This window comes from Vanacampus margaritifer, chromosome 6 (assembly GCF_051991255.1).
Source record: "Vanacampus margaritifer isolate UIUO_Vmar chromosome 6, RoL_Vmar_1.0, whole genome shotgun sequence".
NCBI lineage: Eukaryota > Metazoa > Chordata > Actinopteri > Syngnathiformes > Syngnathidae > Vanacampus > Vanacampus margaritifer.
Window position 1 is genome coordinate 13,513,652 of NC_135437.1, and position 20,966 is coordinate 13,534,617.

General features: G+C 40.0%; 1 protein-coding gene and 2 non-coding genes across 4 annotated transcripts in view; 2 read left to right on the forward strand and 1 right to left on the reverse strand.

The window, feature by feature from the left end:
• The window catches only part of tubgcp6 (tubulin gamma complex component 6), a 29,378-nt gene extending 9,736 nt beyond the window's left edge, over positions 1 to 19,642 (forward strand). Inside the window, exons 11-26 of one of the 2 annotated variants that reach the window (XM_077568980.1) lie at positions 2,654 to 2,793; positions 5,431 to 5,580; positions 6,624 to 6,705; positions 7,133 to 7,221; positions 7,899 to 8,014; positions 9,315 to 9,453; positions 9,532 to 9,603; positions 10,885 to 12,175; positions 13,434 to 13,580; positions 13,699 to 13,867; positions 15,366 to 15,507; positions 16,816 to 17,010; positions 17,171 to 17,303; positions 18,771 to 18,984; positions 19,077 to 19,270; positions 19,339 to 19,642. In XM_077568980.1, coding sequence (XP_077425106.1) covers positions 2,654 to 2,793; positions 5,431 to 5,580; positions 6,624 to 6,705; positions 7,133 to 7,221; positions 7,899 to 8,014; positions 9,315 to 9,453; positions 9,532 to 9,603; positions 10,885 to 12,175; positions 13,434 to 13,580; positions 13,699 to 13,867; positions 15,366 to 15,507; positions 16,816 to 17,010; positions 17,171 to 17,303; positions 18,771 to 18,984; positions 19,077 to 19,270; positions 19,339 to 19,430 — 3,365 coding nt within the window. In that variant the 3' untranslated portion in view covers positions 19,431 to 19,642. Of the gene's footprint in view, positions 1 to 2,653; positions 2,794 to 5,430; positions 5,581 to 6,623; positions 6,706 to 7,132; positions 7,222 to 7,898; positions 8,015 to 9,314; positions 9,454 to 9,531; positions 9,604 to 10,884; positions 12,176 to 13,433; positions 13,581 to 13,698; positions 13,868 to 15,365; positions 15,508 to 16,815; positions 17,011 to 17,132; positions 17,304 to 18,770; positions 18,985 to 19,076; positions 19,271 to 19,338 lie in introns of those variants that run through there. The other variant, XR_013294574.1, reaches the window with a different exon arrangement.
• trnag-ucc (transfer RNA glycine (anticodon UCC)) lies at positions 14,861 to 14,932 on the reverse strand. Its single transcript has one exon. It is a non-coding gene; the product is annotated as a tRNA-Gly (tRNA).
• Positions 15,213 to 15,284, forward strand: trnag-ucc (transfer RNA glycine (anticodon UCC)). The gene has a single exon. It is a non-coding gene; the product is annotated as a tRNA-Gly (tRNA).
• Positions 19,643 to 20,966: the final 1,324 nt, after the last annotated feature.

Consider the following 20,966-nt stretch of genomic DNA (forward strand, 5'->3'; position numbering starts at 1 on the left):
TTTAGAGATGCTGCTGACCCTGGGAACTCTGCACCTTCTGTTTTTTTTTTTTAAATAAAAACTAAGATACGTAAAAATGTAATACTTCGGATATTTTAAAAATTTTTAGCAATTTATTTACTGTAGAAAAGAATTGTTTAAGTTTTTATTTAACTTTTGAAAACATTCGACTGCCCCTGGGAGATCCCGGAACTTTTCGTTAGATTTTTAAGACAAAGATGTCTATTGACCAAGATTATTTTTTTTTTTAACTCCAATATTTTACGAACTCTAAAAGTTGTTCAAGAAATATATGTTTTAAAATTCCCCAAAATTTAAGAGCTGGACTTTTTTTGTTGTATTTTTTTTTATATTTTGATGCCAATATTTTCCCTTTTAGTGAAAATGAATATCGCTTCCAAATATCGATTATCGGCGTAGTTGACTTACTAATAATCAATATCGATAACGGCCCTGAAAAAAACATATCGGTGTATCTCTAGAAATTTAATTTGAAATGTAATGTTTGTGGAGTTTTTATAATGTCTTTGATATTTAAGAAGAATTGATGTTCCCTAATTAAACCATATCGGATTGAAGTGAATGGACACAAATCGAAAAACAAACTAATTCAACTGAACTCTTGTGAATTGAAATCAAATAGATTGAGGAAATTAGAATCAATACCCAGCCTGATCGACGTCAGCAAGCAATCGAGTAATTGCGTTCAAGGTCGCAAAGATGTTCGCCAACACTTTTAAGTCGGTCACAAACAGTTTCTCTTGCTTACCAAAACTGTTGAAAATTTCCTCTCCTTCACATTACTCTTTCATATTATCCGACTAATCAATTATTTGAAGGCTTTGTCCATAGACTAACTGATTAGCCAAATAATGGATAGCATAAAGCTCTAGGTGACACACACTCTCAATTATTATCCCGCTTTCATTTTATTTAAAAAAAGCGTCTCAAACTGAGAAATCCTATGAGATGTATTCTCCTACGGAAGACGAATGATTTCATTATGTTTCTTTTATTGCCCTGCTGGATTTGTCCTTGTGCCCGTGAAGGATTGCATCAAGTTATTGGATGGTAATCAGCAGTAAGCAGAAGCATGAGTCAAAGAACAGCCAGCCGTGTTTTGGTGGTATATTTATGCTCACAACAATTTTGTACAATATAATTTTCCACGTGATTTGCTCGCTCTCCTGGTTAAATGTGGACTACTACAATCACAAAGCATAGTATTACCAAGTCTGTCTACATGCGAGGTTGTCATTTTTACAAATTATCAACCAATCTATTGTGTTAAAAATATCTTGTTCTCTTTAAAGCTACTGAGCGTAAAATATTCAATTTTGAATCACTACTGCCACCTGCTGATGAAAAATTTAACCGCACATACCCTTCTTCACGTACACCGCGCACATGACGTCACATCCGCAGAAAGGGCGCGGGAAATTCGAACCCGAATCCAGTTTGAAAACTATACATAGTATTCACTGACTTTACATCTTGCTTTGCCCAATTTTGCACCCGTGAACGGCACACGTGCACCATTGTGAAGCGGTTCGTGAAAATACGGAATGAATGAAGAAATGAATGAATCAAAGTAACTTGTAGTAAGCAACGCGAGCGCTCCTCAGCATTTGCCTGCGTTGTCTCGCTGGTCGTTTGCCCCACAAAATGGTGGGTCGATAGGTGGGGGTCGGTGACATCATGTGAATACTATGCATTGGTCCGAGTACTCATTGTGAACAGCTCAGGTGTTAATCTACTAATTAGAAGACATTTCCGTCATAAATGGTCAAATAAAAAGAGAGGGGGGAAAATTTCCATATTGCAGCTTTAATGATGCAACGTTAATGGTTGAAAAATGTCCTTTATGGAGTCTCCTGAAAGTGACGTATTGGAACTATGCAGCTCTGCTTACCTTGCGCAAAGCCACCACTAGCTAAGTGATTCATATTCCCTTGTTAATGTTGGTGCAGAAGGGCAGAATGTCTCATTTTCAGCAGTAGGCAGGTCACAATTTGCTTTATTTGTCACCTGATAGGTTTAGCAACTATTTGTAGCGTATGCAGTACAATTTTCCATAATATGTTCCCTTTAAACTTTTTAAATTTGACTCTCACTCACGCTTTTCTTAATTGTATAAGAATTATGTTCATCTGTGTTTTTTGTTGGAAGGTGACATTTCCAGCTCACTGCAATGATTGTCTTTGAACATGAATCCATAACGCCGCTACTCACTGTCGCCTGACCAAAATGTCGTTGGTCACGCAAGCGCTCCGTTCAAGGTCACGCCACGCCGCTTGCTTTGTCTGGCTAAGAGGTTCATTTGCTCGCCGGCTCCACCTCATCAACTCTCCGCACTTGAACCCCCGTGCACCCGGCGCTCCTGCTTGTCTGGAGGGCAACTTGTTTTCATTCCGCGATGGACTAAAGCTCTCATGGCTGTAAAATGCTCCACAAGGCCGGCGCCTTAACATGCTCTTGTGCATTGAGCTCACGATTGATCGCGCTAAGCGGGTCGCAAACACCGGTGCAAGTAATAATACGGGTTTGCAAGTTTAGTCTTTGATGGTTATGTAAGTGATAATTCTATAACCGGCTCACCATTTGGCCAGCTCGATTCACATTGTGTGTGTGTTTTTTTTTTCCCTCCCTGCAGACAAACACTTTTGGGTCCAAGGTTACACTTTGATCTCTAAAGACGTGGAGGAGTGCGTGCCTGTTTTCCTGCGGCACATCGCCAACGACGTCTACGTCTGCGGGAAGACCATCAACCTCTTGAAAATATGCTGCCCTCAGGTTGGCCTCTCGTTCTTTTCCTCCTACTTGTCTTCCGATTTACAACACTTAGGGAATCATGGGAAGTGTTGCCATGACGCCGTCTCGCACGCGCTTATTAATTTCAGGGCCAGACATTTTCGGACTTTACCGTAGTTACCATTTGAACAACATTTAAGTATTTATAAGTACAAATCTGGGATTGAATGTCTAGATTGTTAAAAGACATGAGTAAAAAATGTCCCTGGTATTGAATGAGTTTACTGCAGCCGCGATCCTTGGAACTTTTTTTTTTTTTTTTTTTTTTACGGAGCGAACAGCTGAATGTTGTCACATTAGAAGACGATAGCATACAAAACGTTATGTCAAATCTTGTGTCTTTGTGTTTCTATACTATTGATTCATTCAACTCAAACTATTGTATAATAGTAAATTACAAATGAGCTCACACCTTTTGTCTCACACCATCTTTTCAGTACAAAAGAACCAACACAAAACACATATTTCAAGTAGTTTCATAAGAATAAAATGGGATAAAGCACCATGGTATAAAGTAGAACCATCATTTTGTTTGTAGGTATTTATTTGTGTTACTTACTTATGAAAGGGGAAATTCAATGCTAACTCTGCTATACAGCTGTGTTCATAATTTTCCAGAATTTGTGAAATATTGATATAAATAGTCTTTTTTTTATGACTGAACTGGGATCATCTTTTTTTGTCAGGTTTTGTTTCCTTAATTATTGTGCTATTCTAAAATGGCTTATGTAGTTTACATCTCATAACATATGCAAAGCGAGACAAGTGTGAGACCGCTTTGCTACATGGTAGTGACGTCATTTCTTGTTGCATGGTTATCAGTAAAAAAATAAAAATAAAATAAAAAAGACAAACTAAAGCAATGTGGAATTAATGTTTAAGCTGCTCATTGAGCTGAACTTTGTAGGCATATTTTTCTTGAACATGTCTCATCAAATTTCAAAACGTATGACCTCTTCAGAGCTTGTGCTGTATTTTTATGACGCTAAGCATAAAAACGTCATCAGCCTTGACATCACCCGACCATATTTCATGTCTTTGTTGTGTTTCAAAGCCTGTTGCATTATTATTTCTGCTGTTCACGTCGCTGTCATCCATTTAGGGAAAAAGGCCGCCGCTTGCAAGGGACGACAAATCAATATTGAGACAGAACAGGGACACTCGCTGTCTCTTTCAAATCCTTATCAATACACCGACATCCCCGTGATGATGCAGCGTCTGGACGTGCTGAGACTTGAGTGTGACGGATTGCAGCACCCTGTTCTGCTCTTTGTCTCAGACCACTTTTCCCGTGTTGACTCCATATGTACACAATCATGTTCCTTCCGTCGGAACGTAGTCATGTGGCTTAAAAGTCAGTGACCACATCAGGTGCCCCTGCAGTCTCACGAGATTATTTGTTTATTGTGGTTGTAGATTGAAGTGAATATGTGTACTGCAATATTTTCATTTTACAGTAGCAAGAGAGAAGATCACAGTCAATAGCTCAAGTCAGCTGTCTAATTATGAGTGCATAAGAGGTCTAGTCTTACACTGACTTATGAGTTTGTTGAGATAACAGCCAGCAATCAAGCCATTTTTTAAGTTTGGTTTTCACTTGTGAGCAAAAATGTAAGATACAAGATTTTGTCATGAATCAAAATGGTGGTCTCTTAGTCAGTGAAAGGAAGCTCCTCCACTCATTGATAAGTATTGGATTAGACTCTGGATCGTTGTAATTTGATTTGTGAGGATTATTATCGTTTGATAACTACACCAATCTGTCATGTATGTATGATAATCACATGCAAAAGCAACACAATACGCCATTTGTTTTCACGAAGGTGCGTTGCATTGCGGAAATAGCATACATGCCCGGATGTTCGGAATTGTCCATCAAGCCTAGCCCCAGTTTAGCGCCGATCGTCAACAATACTTCACAATATGAACTTCACGTTGTTTTTTGCTGCGCCCGGTTGACGTTTATTGTCAAACTAATAATAAAACGAATCGAATGACACAGTGTGTACCTTAGGAAAGTATATTAGCTTAATGCTAACACAGCGCAAAACACCATAGAAAAGCATTGATGTGCTGGTGTTGCAACGGATATTTCAACTCAAATGGTACCTATGCAGGCACTTGACAGACTAAACAACCTCTGTTTAAAAACAAAACGACTAATATTACCGCAGTTTACAGAGTCCGTTGACAAACTATTTTTCCTGTATCTCTGTGTCATACTGCCCCCTGGTGGCCAAATCAAACATCAGCAGGAGCTCAATGAATGTCTCTTGCATTCATTTAAACGGGGAAAGGTGAATTTAGATAAGACTTTTTTTCTTTCAGTTATGACTGTGGTCACGGGACAAATTAAACCACCGCTGCATTAGAATCTACTTTCAGTATAACGCGGTGTAGTTGTGTACCATTGCAAACTCCAACCGTGGAGCAGTTAACAGAGCGAAATGGAATTGCTTTTACCCACTTGCTCTCATATTCCTTGCATCATGACAGCCGATGTTATTAAAATGAAATCCCACTGTGAGGGATTTTAGAATCAAACAATACGTGGCGTTAAAGAGGAACTGTTGCAATATGCAGCGTATAATAAGGTGTCTGTTCCCGTTGTCCCCGCAGCACTACATCTGCTTGTCAGAGCTTCCTGTGCCGCGCATCGCCGTCACCTTCTCCCTGCAGGAGGTGGAGGGCATCGAGAGGGACTGCGCCGTCTACCGCGGCCGCATGGAGAGGATCGCCAAGCATAGCGCCGTCAGCCGGGAGGTGCAGGTACACTTAAAAATAATTTAATTTTTTTTTAAAAAAAAATCATTGTATTTATTTATTTTTGTACTTTTAATGACAAACACTAGTGACTAGTGAATACTTTATTGATCTCTTGGGAAATAAATCTTTTTGTGGGACTTTTAAGGTATATTCCTCCTGATATGTATGTATGTACAAAGTTTGTGTGTGATTATATATATATATATATATATATATATATATATATATATATATATATATATATATATATATATATATTGTGTATCTGTCTACCAGTATAGCTGTGAAGCTAGGGGTTGACTCAAATGTTTATATTGTAGATTTTGTTTTCTTTTTGAGGGTTTTTTCTGTTGTTTTTTAATACACATATATATATATTAGGGGTGTGCCAAAAACATAAATTCTCATAAGAATCGCGATTCTCATTTAGTACGGTTCAGAATAGATTTTGAATGTCCCAAAATCGATTTTATTGAAATTATTTCATACGTTCTTGCCTTTGTCTGTGTGTGCCTTTATTTGGAGCGCTGTTCATGTTGTACCCCGTTTGGCCATTGAGGGGCAGTGTGGTTCCACGCGGTCTAATACACTGTTATGTTGTAGCCACATTAGAGAGTAGAAGGAAAAAGTCACGATCAAGTTATTCCAATAAAAGTTGTTTGTTTTTTCCAGCGTAGAGCCGTTCTTTTGAGTGATAAAAGTGCCGCGAGTAGCGCGCTAATTAGCATTAGCGAGCCAGACTGGAGTAGATCATTATAATTCCTTACACATCTATAGATTGAAGCAAAAATCATTGTCAACCAAATCATTTTGAATCAAAAATCGTTCTTTAATCGAAAATCGATTCTGAATCGAATCGCAAACCCAAAAATCACAATCGAATTGTGAGACATTCAGATTCCCAATATATATAAATCTGGGTCATTTTCCAACTTCCATTTTCAGGTTGTACTTTTTTTATCTTTAAGGCTCCCTCCCGCGTTTTGTAGCAAAAGGGTGCGAGCAAACACATCTTGTTTAAGCATGATTGCTGTTTATCGTTGTAGGCTCAGCGAGCTGAGGAGGCGCGCCAGGAGCTGATCAATCAGGTCAGAGCGTCGGCAGCCAAAACCCTGGAGAGCATTCGTGGTTAGTGTTGCGCACACACACAGCATGTCTAATGGGATGCGGTGTTTGATATACAGCTTTTGCCCCGTTGATAGTAGCGTTTTCCAAATAGCTCGTCTCCGTGTTGGAACCGGCGTTGGCCATGTTGACTGGTGGCTGTAAGAGTGTGAGGCTAATTGCAGTGAGGAATCTTTTTGAACAGGTTTCCAGCACTGAAACCTAATCACCACTCGCACGCTTTTTAACAAACGTCATTTAAGCACCTGAGAAGATGCCAGGCAAAGTTGGCTGGCCGCGTTCCCTTTTACGTGCCTTGGCGCTGCCATCCATCCGTGTTTGTTTGAGGCAGATGGCAACGTCTTTTGATGTGCGCGCGCGGGAGCCTTGGCGCAGGTTTTGCCAGTGGAGGCCCAAGCAGCTCACGGCGCTTCTCCTTCATCTCCTGCAGGGCGCCAGGTGTCGCAGCGTCTGGCTGAGGAGGCCAGGAAAAGGGAGCGCTTCCAGGAGCTGAGGCAGCACCTGGAACAGGAGCAGGAGGTAGACCGACTCTTCTAAAAAGGTTTATAATCACATGTCAGAATAGTTTCAACAAGGGTTGTCAAGACTTTTTTCACTGAGGGTCGCAAACGTAAGTAAAAGTGAAAAGAAAATGAGGGCCACTTGGAATATTCAACACGATTCCCGCGGGGTCTAAAAAAAAAAAAGTCTCAAAAAGTGTAAAATTCCATGTAAATGTCTTAAAAGTATTTGAAACCACAAAATACACCCATGTTTTCATCCCAGGTCTAAAATTTTATTTACCCAAGTCTTAAATTATTATATCCCTTACATTAGTAGGTAATGTCTGGTCTGTGCTGGATTTCACTTTCCTTTCTTTTTTTTGATCCTTCCTCGGGTCTCCTGACAACCTCACGACTCTAGCTGGATTCTGAAGTATTCGGTTTAGGTGAACGGTATGGGATTTTTAATAGGTATTAGGTGAACTAATGAGTACACACACACACGCACGTACCTTTGCCTTTAAAATGATGACGATGAGGAATTTTGAAAACACCGTTCAGTTCAGTACGACATGCTTTTTAACATCTGCAAATAAAGAGCTCTACATTCAATTCATCATTGACATGCACACTACGCACCCTGAAACACAAAACCCATCGCCAACCGAATATTTTCTGTCCTATTGATGATGTCATGTGCATGTCTTGTCGCAGTGGCGCAGCGTGGCCAAGAAGAAGCAAGAGGAAGATGACTTCAGCTTTGCCAGAGAGTTGAGGGACCGAGAGAAGAGACTTCAAGCGCTAGAGGAGCAACTGGAGCAGAGAGCCAGGTCGGACTGCTTATTGATGACTGATTGGTAACCGATTGATGACACGATCCACTTTGTGACTTTTTTAAAAAGTCTTAGCCAAGGTTGAAACATTCTCACACACTTGTGTTACGTGATCCCCATAAATTCCTGTTGATTTTTGACTCTCAAAATTCCCTGCTTAACTCATTCACTCCCGCAACCCCCTTCGCTCCCAGCTGTTTTGCTGGATTTTGACTGATTTTACAAGGCCTACAGAATATTGCGCTATAAAAACATGGAATTTACCAAAATAAGGATTATAGTTTCTTCTTTCATCGGGAAAAAAGTATATTTCTATCTATTTCTGTTTTGAGCAATTAGCATTAGATTATAGCTAAATTTCATCAATATTCACATTCCTGGTGAAAACAATGGCAAAAAGAGCTTGTTGGCAACATAACCTTGGCTGATCTCTTATACTCTGCTGCCACCTGCTGGCCGTCTTAGAAACATGGAACCTACTAGGGGTGTTAAAAAAAATTTGATTTGGCAATATATCGCGATATTACAGCGCACAATTCTCGTATCGATTCAATATGCAGCCAAATCGATTTTTAAAGATACATTTTTGATGGAAATATTCAACAAAATGTCTTTATTAGAGTTAGGGTTCACACTTTAAGCATGGAAGAATGTTATATTAATGGAACATTAAGCCTTAAAATTTGATTTGTTTGTTTGTTAAATATGGTGGACCACAATTTATAAGCCTGAAGTACATTTTCATACAAACCTTACAGTGTACATGTACAAGTTTATTGATTAGTATTTTCTAAATTTGAGTAAAAAAATAAAAAAAATCACAATAATAGACTTATAGATTCGTATCGGGATTAATCGAATCGAATCGTGACCTATGAATTGTGATACAGATCGAATCGCAAGCTATTAGGCAATTCACACCTCTAGAACTTATTAAAAGAAAGATTAGAGTCTCTTCTTTCATCAGGGAAAAAAGTTGTTGTTTTTTTCGTTTTGCAGCAAATAGCATTAGAATATAGCTAAGTTTCATCATTATTCACAAACCTGTTGAAAACAGTGGAGGAAAACAGCTTGTTTGCAACATAGCCCTGGTTGATCTGTTATACTCTGCTGCCACCTGCTGGCCGTTTTTTTGCAACAACTATCATTGCTTTAAGCGACCTCTTCAGGTCAGAGGCTGCATCAAAGCATTCTGTATGCTCTAGCATAAAAAAACAACAACATAAAAAACGTATACATTTGTTTTTGGGACCCTGGCAATATTTAAAATCGAACCCTTTGCTCCTCCCAACTTTAGGAAGGAGCTGCTCGCCCAGTACAGCCACCTGTCGGGAGAGGCGGCTCGTAAGCAGCGTCGAGCCTTGTGGAGGGCGCAGAGAACGAGACTGGACGAGGCTCGGTCCCACTTCTTGGCGCATGAGCGACAGCAGTTGCAGGTGTGTTGCGGGACGTCGTTAACTGTCCAAGCGCAAGGATGCGTTTAGTAACTGAAAGTCATGTGACTTCTTCACCAGGCCATATTGGAGAAGTATCCTTTGGGCCAGGAGAGACCTCCCGCTCCACCACTTCAGCTGCCGCTGGCGTCGGTATGGCAACATTTATTGTCTTTATCTTCATTAAGCGCCTTCATGACTTGCATTTGATTGGGAATCTAGATTGATTTTTGTTTTGTTTTATTTAACTACAGAAATAAAATAAGTTTCCCACAATATGCAAATTCATCCCCCCAAAAAAATCCACTTATATGTTAATATTTAGAGATAGACCGATATGTTTTTTTCAGGGCCGATACCGATTATTAGTAGTCAAGGACGCTGGCGATATTTGGAGCCGATATTCATTTTCACTTATAGGGAAAATATTGGCATCAAAATTTGGGAAATTTTATTAAATTTTTTAATTTTAATTTTAATGCATGTTTATTGAGCAACTTTTAGGGTTCGTAACGTATTGGAGTTTTAAAAAAAATATATAATCTTAGCCAATAGGCATTTTTGTTTAAAAAATCTAACAAAAAGTTCCAGGATCTCCCATGGGCAGTAGCACGTTTTCAAAAGTTAAATAAAAACTTAAACAATTGTTTTCTACAGTAAATAAAGTATTCCAAAATTTAAAAATATCTGAAGTATTAATTATTATCTGAAGGTGCAGAGACTTCCCAGGGTACGCAGCATCTTTGAAAATTAAAACATTTAATTTAAATTATTTCTCTGAAGTTAGCACTTTTTTTTTAAAATGGATCTATTATCGACCATATGATTCTTCAAAATAAATATAATAATAATAAATATTGAAGTATTTGTTTTAATATTAATATGAAAACACTAGAGGTGTAACACAAACCGGTTTGAACCAGATTTTTTTACATTTTAATTTAAAAGATGCATGAAATCAAACCAAATCTAATTGTTCCACTTTGAAATATATCTAGATATGTATCAAATCATCCTTTCTTGGAGGGATATGAAGTATTAGGATGAAATTATAGTACTGCCAAGTTCATTCAAATGTATGCACAATGACAACAAAAAAGCCATTGCAATAATAATACCTTCTCGAAATGAGCCGTGCCATATCGAAACGAATTGTAATCCCACTGAGTCAAGCCAAATCATTCCATTTTAAAATCGAACCATCCTCGAATCGTTTTGCACCGTAAGTATTGAAAACTGCATCGAATTGTCTCTCACGGGGAGCTGCAAATACGCAATTCTCACAATATGTAAATTTATGGAGATGCACTTGTATGTATTAATGTGATATCAATACAGTCTGCTGAGTTTGATAACTTGAAAGTAACTATATGAGGATCGCAGTGCAGTAAACAAACTCAACATGACTATTGAATTAGCATTTTGTCTTCGCAGGAAATTCCCTCCGAGCAGTTAGCGAAATCAAAACCAGAGAAGCCTGAAGAATCCGAAGAGTTTCAAACAGTGGACAGTACCGCCTTCATCTCCGGCGACTTTCTCCCCGAGTCGCCAAAATCTGACGACGGCACGCAGGAGGACCCGTCCTTACGGGAGGTGTCAACAAACCTCCCCGAGGCGTGTCCCACAGCACAACTTATAGACTACGACTTCAGCGCCCCCTTCAGTCCGCTGGAAGGAATCGCCGGCCAGCAACAGCCAACCGGGCTCAGGCCTGTTTGCGGATCTGCCTCGCTGCAGCCCGACGTGATCCGAAACCATCCCTCCTTTTCACATTTCCCCCTGGGGGAGAACCTGCCTCTGATTCCCGACAGCCTCCCCGCCGTGGCCAACCTCTTTGGCCATGTTTCCAAGTCCAGCTTCGCCCTCGGACAGTACACGCCGGGGGAATGGAAAGAAGCCAATGGGCTTCCTTCTCAGGATGCGACGCAGCTGGCGAAAGGCGACGCTTCTCTACTTGTGGCGCAAGAAGGTGCGGCGGTAAAAGATGGAAATGAGGATCAGGCTTTACGGCCACAAAAACCCGGCAGTCTCTCTACGCCTTCAAACCTGAACGCCCCACATCGTCCGTCACGCTCTCCGATGGCGCATCCGTCAGATTCTCACATCAAGATCGGCCAGCACGTCTCCGATGTCGAAGCGCCTCAACCGTCCCCGAACGTCCACGGCCACTCGTCGGACGCTCACATCAAAGTAAGCGAGAACGTGTCTGACTTTGTCGATTCGCTCCCCTTTCGAAATGTCCACGGCCACGCCTCCGACGCCCACATCAAAATCGGAGAAAACGTCTCGGAAGTCGTCTCCCCGCCGCCCGCGCCCGGCGTCCACGGCCACTCATCGGACGCCAACATCAAAGTGGGCGAGTTTGTCTCCAACGTGTCAGAAGCCAAACCCCGATGGAGTCGGCACGGCCACGCTTCCGATTCCACCCTTCAGGTCGGCTGCGTGGTGTCCGGCGCGGCGCCCGCCCCAGCGTCGTTGCCCGGAAGCGGCCAGAACCGCGTCTCAGACTCCAGTTTGGGCGCTGGTTGCGTCGTCACGCAGAGCGACCCGCTTCCAGCCCCGCTGCCGGGCAGTCAGTACGGACACTCGTCAGACTCCACTCTGGGGGTGGGCTGCGTGGTGTTGCGGGTGGGTGCGGCGCCACAAGCCTCCGCCATAGGATGTCAACATGCTAACACGTCGTCACGTATTTGGCCGGAAAATGGATGTGACGTGGATGCCAAAGGTATTGGAATGCTGCTGTCAAATATGCCAAAAATTATTAGCCAATTTCGGCTAATTTGCTATAAAAGTACTTGTCCTTGTTCCTCTATCTCTGCCAAAGATGTGTTGACAGGCAGACCATTTCAATGCTCTTCCACTAGAGGGCAGTAGGTACAATAAACCTGCATAATATTTGCCATTATACAACAGAATAAGTCACAATTCCCGAGAATATATCAATTTGGTGTTTTATTTAAACAAGCTTTTAGATTTCACGCTGAGTAAGTAAATTAGCGAGTAAAGTCAAACAAGATCATTATTATTTTAATATTTGTTTTTTTTGGGGCATCTTTGTTTGGTGTGGTGTGGTAACCACTGATCTGAATATATGACTGGATAGCCGATAGGCAGCCATTTTGCTCCTCCCAAGAAACGCTTCTCAGCATACGATCCCATACATTTACAGTATTAAAATTGGAGAACATTCGAGACATTACTTAATAGAAACAGCATGATTTATGATGTTTTATATTTGTTAAACATAAACAAGAGGACTTCAGACATTTTACAACTTGCCTGAAATACATGTATAAATTATATGCTTAATGATGTTTACATGAGGAAACGTTTATATTTTTTATTAAAGAATTATAACTGTAATTCAACAAAAGATGCCTCTGCCAAATATAATATTGGGGTCTAAGGAACTGAGCGGTAAAAGAAAAAGGGGGTCTTTAAAGCAGCACATACTGTCCACTTGTTAATTAAATTTATTTTATTTTTTTTTACTTGTTAAAAATTAGTGACCACCCCGCCACAAACTTCCGGCCCTATATTAATGGCCTACGAGCTGTATATGTCTAATCTGATTTGTATACCGTATAGTTTATACAGTAGTCTGCTTGCGAGATGGGAGGAGCAAGATGGCCGCCCTGTGGCTTCAACGGCTTGCACGGGCGTGTATGGGCTGTCGGCTATCCAGTCATATATTCAGATCGGTGCTGGTAACATTTCATGAAAAAATGGCCGGCGGCTACCTTAGTTTAAATAAAGTTTGGGAAACACTTATAGACAGAGAGTAGAGTTTATTTGATTATTATTTTTTATATTGTACATATATGTATTATATATCTTATAGATTATTGTTATTATTATTATTGTTACACGACTTTGGTGACATCTTTTGGCATTTCAAACACTAATAGGTGCATTTTTTTCATGAGAGGCAAAAATGTTGTGCTCTCATGCAAACTGCTCATCTGACTTTGGTCTGTCAACAGCTGAGGAGGATTCCGAGACGCTCGAGCGGCAGGTGGGCAGCATCGGGTCGGACTCGTCCCCCAGACACAAGTCGGAACAAGAATATCTGCTGGCTCTGTCTGCTCACTACCAAGTGGAGCAATATGAGGACTGCTCCAGTCTCATGGGTCAGTCGGATACATTTTGACAGCTCAAGTTCAAAATGTCAAATCGGAAAACCTTCCGGTGGCTTTTTTGGTCTGAAGTCATTGACGACCATTGTGACTTTTCATCTTTGGGTCGCAGCGGCGTCCCCCGAGTGTCAGCTGCTCAAGCACGTGACGAGGGGCCCCTGGGGCCTCCCCGCCGAGCCGGGCCTTCGCCACGCCCCCGACGCCACGCCCGTGCCGCTCAGCGAGATGGTGTCCCTGCCGGTTCTAATCCAACATTCGGTCACCGCGCCGCTCATCACGCAGTGAGTAGCAAAAAGCGTTCACGCCGGATGGTGTCGCTTGGCTGCCATCTTGTCGGATTTTTGCCTACAGTGCAGTTAAGAAGATGCAGCGTCTCACAGACCACGTTCAAATTCCAAAATGTTTTGCACCTGACTTGGCACTTTTTGTAACATCTAATTAAATATTCACATTATTAGTTGGCTGATGCATCCCTTAAAAAGTTTACAATTGCCTATAAATGCTATAAGATGGTGGCAAAGTACGACTTTGTCCAATGAAGCTCCTCAATTCATTTAAACCTAGCTTCTTGACACCATGATGGCGGCAAAGCACTATTTTTGTTGTCTAAATGAAGTTCCTCAATACACTTCAACACGTTCCTTGGCCTATAATGCTACAAGATGCTATTTAGAGCACTATTTATTTATTAATTTTTTGTCAAAATTAAATTCCTTAACTAGTTCTTTGGCAGCAGCAAATCAGTGCCTTTAAGGCGGGCAAAGCGCTACTTTTGTCTAAATAAAGCTGCTTAACTCACTTCAGCATATTGCCTTGGCAGCAAGACGAGCCAATAGGGCAGCAAAGCACTACTTTTTTATCTAAACTCATCAACTTATTGACAACCAAAGGCTGCAAAGTCAGGTTTTGTTAGTTTTGTTTGGCTTGCATTTGTGGTACAGTAGTTTGGTAATAATTGTAAGTAGTAAGTACCATCTACTTGGTCAAATTAATTTGTGTTTAGTTAATATTTTCAACATTGCAATAAGCTCCATTTCCTGTTCTAGCCACACACACAAACAAAAATCATTCAAATCCAAAGAAAAAGTACAATAGTGGGTTTGAACTCATCTTATGTCACCTTTAAAATTGGGGTTTGTGCTGCCCCAAGCAAGAAAAGCAAACAGGCCCCGCCCCCCTCTCCACACTACCACAACAAAATTCTGCCATTTAAAATAAAACAAAAAGAACATGAAAAACTTGATTGAGAGAGAGAGACAAAGAAAAGAATTGTCTGCGTTGGCCGGGAATCGAACCCGGGTCAACTGCTTGGAAGGCAGCTATGCTCACCACTATACCACCAACGCCCTCTGGAAATAAAGACGTGGCGTGCCATAAAGTGTTGCAGGGCTGGTGTCGTCATCACAAGCCCCCCTTCCCCCCCTGCCTCCTCCCTCCTCCCTCCTCCCTCCTCCAAGTCATTGAGTGAGATACGATACAAAAAATGGGACCATGGCTTTGATTTTGGATTTTCCACATCATGCTGACCATTTCCTCCCTCTCATGCCGCCACATAAGGAAAACATTCAGCTGTGGAATGTTGCAGACTTTCCCTCTTCCTAACATTCCACATCTGTGTTTCACGTAGCGTTGGTGGTATAGTGGTGAGCATAGCTGCCTTCCAAGCAGTTGACCCGGGTTCGATTCCCGGCCAACGCAAGCTTTTTTTCCCCCCTTCCTCTCCCTCTCCTGCTGGTGTTAGAGCCGCTAACTTGATTTGGTGTTGTGCTTTTGTCCCAGCGTGTCGCTGGTAAACAAGGCGGTGGTGGACTACTTTTTTGTGGACTTGGGGGTGGAGCGACACTTTGAGGCGCTGCGACACTTCCTGCTGATGGAGGACGGCGAGTTCGCGCAGTCGCTCAGCGATCGGCTCTTTGAAAAGGTGAAGTCTTGCATCAAACACTTCACTGGCACACGTGGACATTTAATGGCTAGCATGCGCGACATATATGCAGAAATATGCACCTAAACATTGCTTTTCTTTCTATTTATTTGTATTTGATTTAATAAATAAATGAATCAAAGAAGAGTAAAAAAAAAAAATCCTGTTCATTGCAAATATTAATCCTATTTTAATGTCATTTTTATCGACGTCATAGAATGAAAAAAAAAATGAGGCCAGAACTTGCAATTAATTCATTCGCTCGCAGCCATTTTCACTGAAGCAACCCCCTTCGCACCTGGCTGTTTTACTGGATTTTGACTGATTTTGCAAGGCCCACAGAATATTGTGTTCTATTGCTATAAAAATGCCTACCAAGAGAAAGATTAGAGTCTCTTCTTTCATCAGGAATAAAAAGTATATTTGTATCTGTTTGCAGCAATTAGCATTAGAATATAGCTAACTTTCATCATTATTCACAACACTAACAATAAGAGCTTGTGGCAACATAGCCCTGACTGATCTCTTATACTCTGCTACCACCTGCTGGCCGTTTTTGTAATGACTACCATTGATTCAACCGTTCTCTGCCGTTCAGAGGCTGCGTCAAAGCATTCTGTATGTTCTAGCATAAAAACGTATAAATACTGTCTTTGGGAGCATGGTAATGTTTTGAAAGCAAATTAGTTAAACAAGAAAAATCACATTGTTATAGGATTTAAATCATAACGTGAAAAGGACAAAAGGAAATATTTTATGAGAATGAATAGCAACAAAAAAAGTCCCAATTTTACAAGAGTAAATTCATACCAGTAAAAAATTATAATACTCCAAAAAATGCTGTAAAACAAGAATCTAAACATGATGTTGCAAGCAGAAATGAGAGGAAAAAATGAAAAAAGTTCATTGAAATATTTTGAGTGTTACCAGGAAGTTGAGGTACCATGAGGAGAATTTTTATTTTTTTTTATATAAAAAAAGAACTATATCACAATTTAAAAAAATGTTACAAGATAAAATCCATACTAAAAATAATAATATGAGCAAAATATAAATTCATGAAAAAGTAAAATTAAAAAAAAGTTCAATACAAGAAATATGCCACAATATTATGAGAAAAAAAAAACAAATGGGAGAAAAGTCATTTATCAGACGTGTGCTTGTGTGTATGTATAATTTATCCAAAGTTAAGGTGCAAAAAAGGATGAGCAAACGTTCATGGGACTGATTATGTTCCAAGAGGTCCTCCCCACTTCAATGGAATGCAATTGACGTTTGTACAATCAAGTTTCTGCCGTGTCCTCCCAGCTGGTGAGCGGGCAGACCCCCGGCGAGCTGCTGACGCCTCTAGTGCTCAACTCCATCCTCAGCAAGGCGCTGCAGTACAGCCTGCACGGCGACACGCCGCTCGCCGCCAGCTTCACCTTCGCGCTGCGCTTCCTACCCGACACCTTCCACCCACACGCGCCCGACTCCCTCAACTGCCTGGAGCTGCGCTACAAGGTAGCACACACAAATTGTGACATTAGGACCAAAAATTTGTCACGTTGTCCCGATTTGAAATTGCCGTGTTTCGAGTTTCCATTGTGGTCATGGAACGGATTCTTAAGTCAGCTTTTTGGCAGGAGAAATGTGAAGCGTTTGTGTGCGTTGGCGCCCCCAGGTGGACTGGCCGCTCAACATCATCATCACCGACAGCTGCATGAACAAGTACAACCGGCTCTTCTCCTTCCAGCTGCAACTCAAGCACATGGTGTGGAGCCTGCGCGACGTCTGGTTCCACCTCAAGAGGACCGGTGAGTTGCATTCTGGGAAGCCCAAACCTCACACTCCTCTTTATATTCACAAACAGTTAACTTTCTTTTTTTTTTTCCCCCTCGCGTCGCCTTATCGATCGGCCGCTATTGATTAGCGACACGGTGCGCAGAGCACGCAACACTTGTCCTTTAACGTGTATGGAAAATAGCGTTACGCCGCTATTGATTGTTATCACTCGGCTCCCACACGGGACGTGGATGGCGATGTGTTGAAGGCTCAAACGCAGCGCAAATGTGTAAAAAAAAACGTCATTAACATTGATTTCGGCCTTACAGACAGCGCTGCACAAAAATAGTCACAAAATGTCACACGCCATCAGAAGCTTGAACGAAATGTCACCTCGCTTTTTTTCTTTTAAGGACTTGCAAGTAAATAAGACGGGAAAAGATTTACTTTCACATAGTTTTCATTTTTAAGATCGTAAATGTCATAGTGCAAGATTATTTCATTGTAAGCCTAAAAGTGTAGCTGGCCAGGTCACATTTGGAAAACAAAATAAACACTTTTTATTTAGCATTTTATTCACATTGTGACGGTAAGCTGAAAGTGACTTCAGCATTTATGATCACAATTTTGAAAGAATAAAGTTATAACAGACCTTTCATCATATTATCAGGAGTGGGAAAAAAGCTGCAAATCAAAATTTTCATTGAACTAAAACAGACATTTCTTATAATAATTAAAATGAGGTCATCTCAGCAGAAATTGTTAATTTAAGAAAATAAATGTTGAATTAGAATTTTTTTTTTTAAATCTATGTGAAAAGGGCTAATAAAAGTTGACCTGAGAAAAAAGCTCTACGTATAAAAAAATATATTATTATGAGGATATATTTATGTTATGATTAGTTTTACTACAAAAACATCTTCACAAGGAAAATGATTAATTTTATGTGACTAAAATTGAAGAAAAATCAAGAGAGAAAATATTTAATAATAAAAAAAAAAGTTTAATAGGAGACATACATGTTAGGAAAAGTGATAATTTTACAAGAATTCTCATGAAAAAAATTTTGGGGTGGGGGGGACAAATACATTTCGAAATTGATTTCATGAAAATAAATTCATAAAATGTGTTATAATAAACATTTTAAAAGTAAGTTGTAATTTAGATTTGTTTAAAATAAAATAACAATATTAAGAGGAAACCAGTCATATTACAAGAAAAAAAATGCACATGCGAAAAAAGTTAAGAATTAATTTGTATTATTAGAGGGGGGGACTACAAAAGCAAATCTCAAAAGAAAAATTGTCATTTAGAGAGTACAATTTTCAAGAGTAGTAAAAATAAACAAATAAGATCATGTGGTTGCATAAGTGTGCACACCAACTCATGTTAACTTCTTCTGATGAACCCTGGTAAAATTCATCTGTTCAGATGGGTGTGTAGACTTTTCCTAACCGGCGTATATGTAATGGTGTCTGTCCACTTTGTGTGCGTGCCAGCGGTGGTGAAAGGCGCGGGTCGCTCGGTGCAGTTCCGCCAGCTGCAGCTCTATCGCCACGAGATGCAGCACTTCGTCAAGGTCATCCAAGGTTACATCGCCAACCAGATCCTGCAGGTGTCGTGGAGCGAGTTCACCGCCAAGATGGCCGCCGCCTGCGACCTGGACGCCATCCACCGCACGCACGCCGACTACCTCAACAGGGCCATTTTCAGGTCCGATTTCTTATGATGATAAAGCGTTGGGGGGCGGAGCCTGTCAAGATGAAGCTTTTTATAAAGTACTATTTGAATTTGTTGTTTGTCAGGGCTTTGCTGACAGAGAAGGCCGCGCCGGTGATGAACATCATCCACAGCATCTTCAGCCTCATCCTGAAGTTCCGCGCGCAGCTGATCGCGCTTCCCTGGGCCAGCCAGCAGGGGGAGGCGGTGCACCCCAGCTTCATCGCCATGCAGCAGTCGTACAATACCTTCAAGTACTACTCGCACTTCCTCTTCAAAGGTGAGCCGTCCACGTTTTCCCAGCTTTACGTTAGAGAATCGGTGGCTGACGTTTGTGTTGTTGTTCAGTGGTCACCAAGCTGGTGAACAGAGGCTACCAACCGCATTTGGAAGACTTCCTCCTGCGCATCAACTTCAACAACTACTACAAAGACTCTTGACCACCTCAACGGGGGGGAAATCCTCACATCTGTGTTTATGTTTATACAGTACGTGTATGGATTGACTTGAACTGATGTGAGATGTCTCTGACAGTGTTATCATGGTTTGAAGGTGAGGATATTGGTTTTAAGCATTTGCCTGCATAAAAAATATATTTGTAAAAAATAAATAAAATGAAATAATAAATGATACACAGTTGTGTGTAAGACTCCATGCTTTCATGTCAGCTTAATTATTGTATTGACAACAAGGTCAAGGTAATTTTTTTAAATTTGATAAGCACAACAAATGTCTCAAAAAATATAAATGTTAATTACAGGGATGTGATTTTTCCGCTAATTCGCGGAATTCCGCTTTTTTTATGTCCCCCCCCCCAAAAAAAAAAATTCAGATTTTTTTTTTTTTTTTGTAGTTCATTGTGTATGCACATGACTCCGACAGATAACATCTTCTGCTATAACAAAGACATTTGTGGTATGCTCTAATATGAGTTACTTTTCATTTGGTCATGATACAATTATTTGTTCATGAAATTTGAACTCTTCAACATTATTTATGTGTTAACTTAGTAATCACATTAGTTAGATATGATGATATTCTTAGTGATAATTTTTAAAAGCAAAGGCAGTCCAATGTTTTTGAATGTGACTGATTTTGAGTTGACTAAAACTGCCATTTTATATGGGATAGTTCAATATACATTGAAAATTTATGCTGTTGTTTTGTCTATTTCTTTGTCATGTGAGTGCATTGAAAGTACTTAAAAACACGGAAAACCCATGAGCTCCGGGGGGCTTAGCCCCCCTTGTCCCCCAGACCCCCGGCTAAATTTTCAGATAATTTCACTTTGGTCAAATCACATCCCTGTAATTAGCAAAGTATTAAGATATTAATGATTCTGTGCTTTATTTGTAAATAAAGGTATTAAATATTTTTTACATGATGAAAAGCTTTATTTCATGTTAATTTAATATTTCGTTTGTTAAAAGCATTTTTTTTAAAGAATTTGTAAAGATTTTCCATTACTAAATTTAATATTTTTTCGTATTACTAAAGTTTAATTTATTAAATATTTAATTAATTTCTTAAAGAATTAATTTAATTTCCACAACAGGTGTGTATTACTGTAATAGATATGTTTACATTAATGTCAGTTATAATTATTATTTTTTTTAAACACACCTTACAATACATGGTCGTTTAAAAAAAAAAAACACGCCTTACTACAGTATATACATGGTTTATTTGTTTAAAACGCCTTACTATAAAAACAAAACGAAAAAACTTTAATGTGTTTCCTAAAACATGTGTTTAAAAAAAATAAGAATAAAACACTTAAAAACGGCATGGTCGTAAAAACAAAAACAAACGTGTTTTTTAAAAAACACCTGTTTTTAAATTATTTTCTAAGTGTTTTTCGGGGAAAAAAAATTAAAACCATAACAAAACATGTTTTTGTTTTTTTGTTTTTTGAACACGTGTTTAAAAAAAAACTTTTAAAAACCTTAAAAGCCATGGTCTTTAAAAAAAAAAAA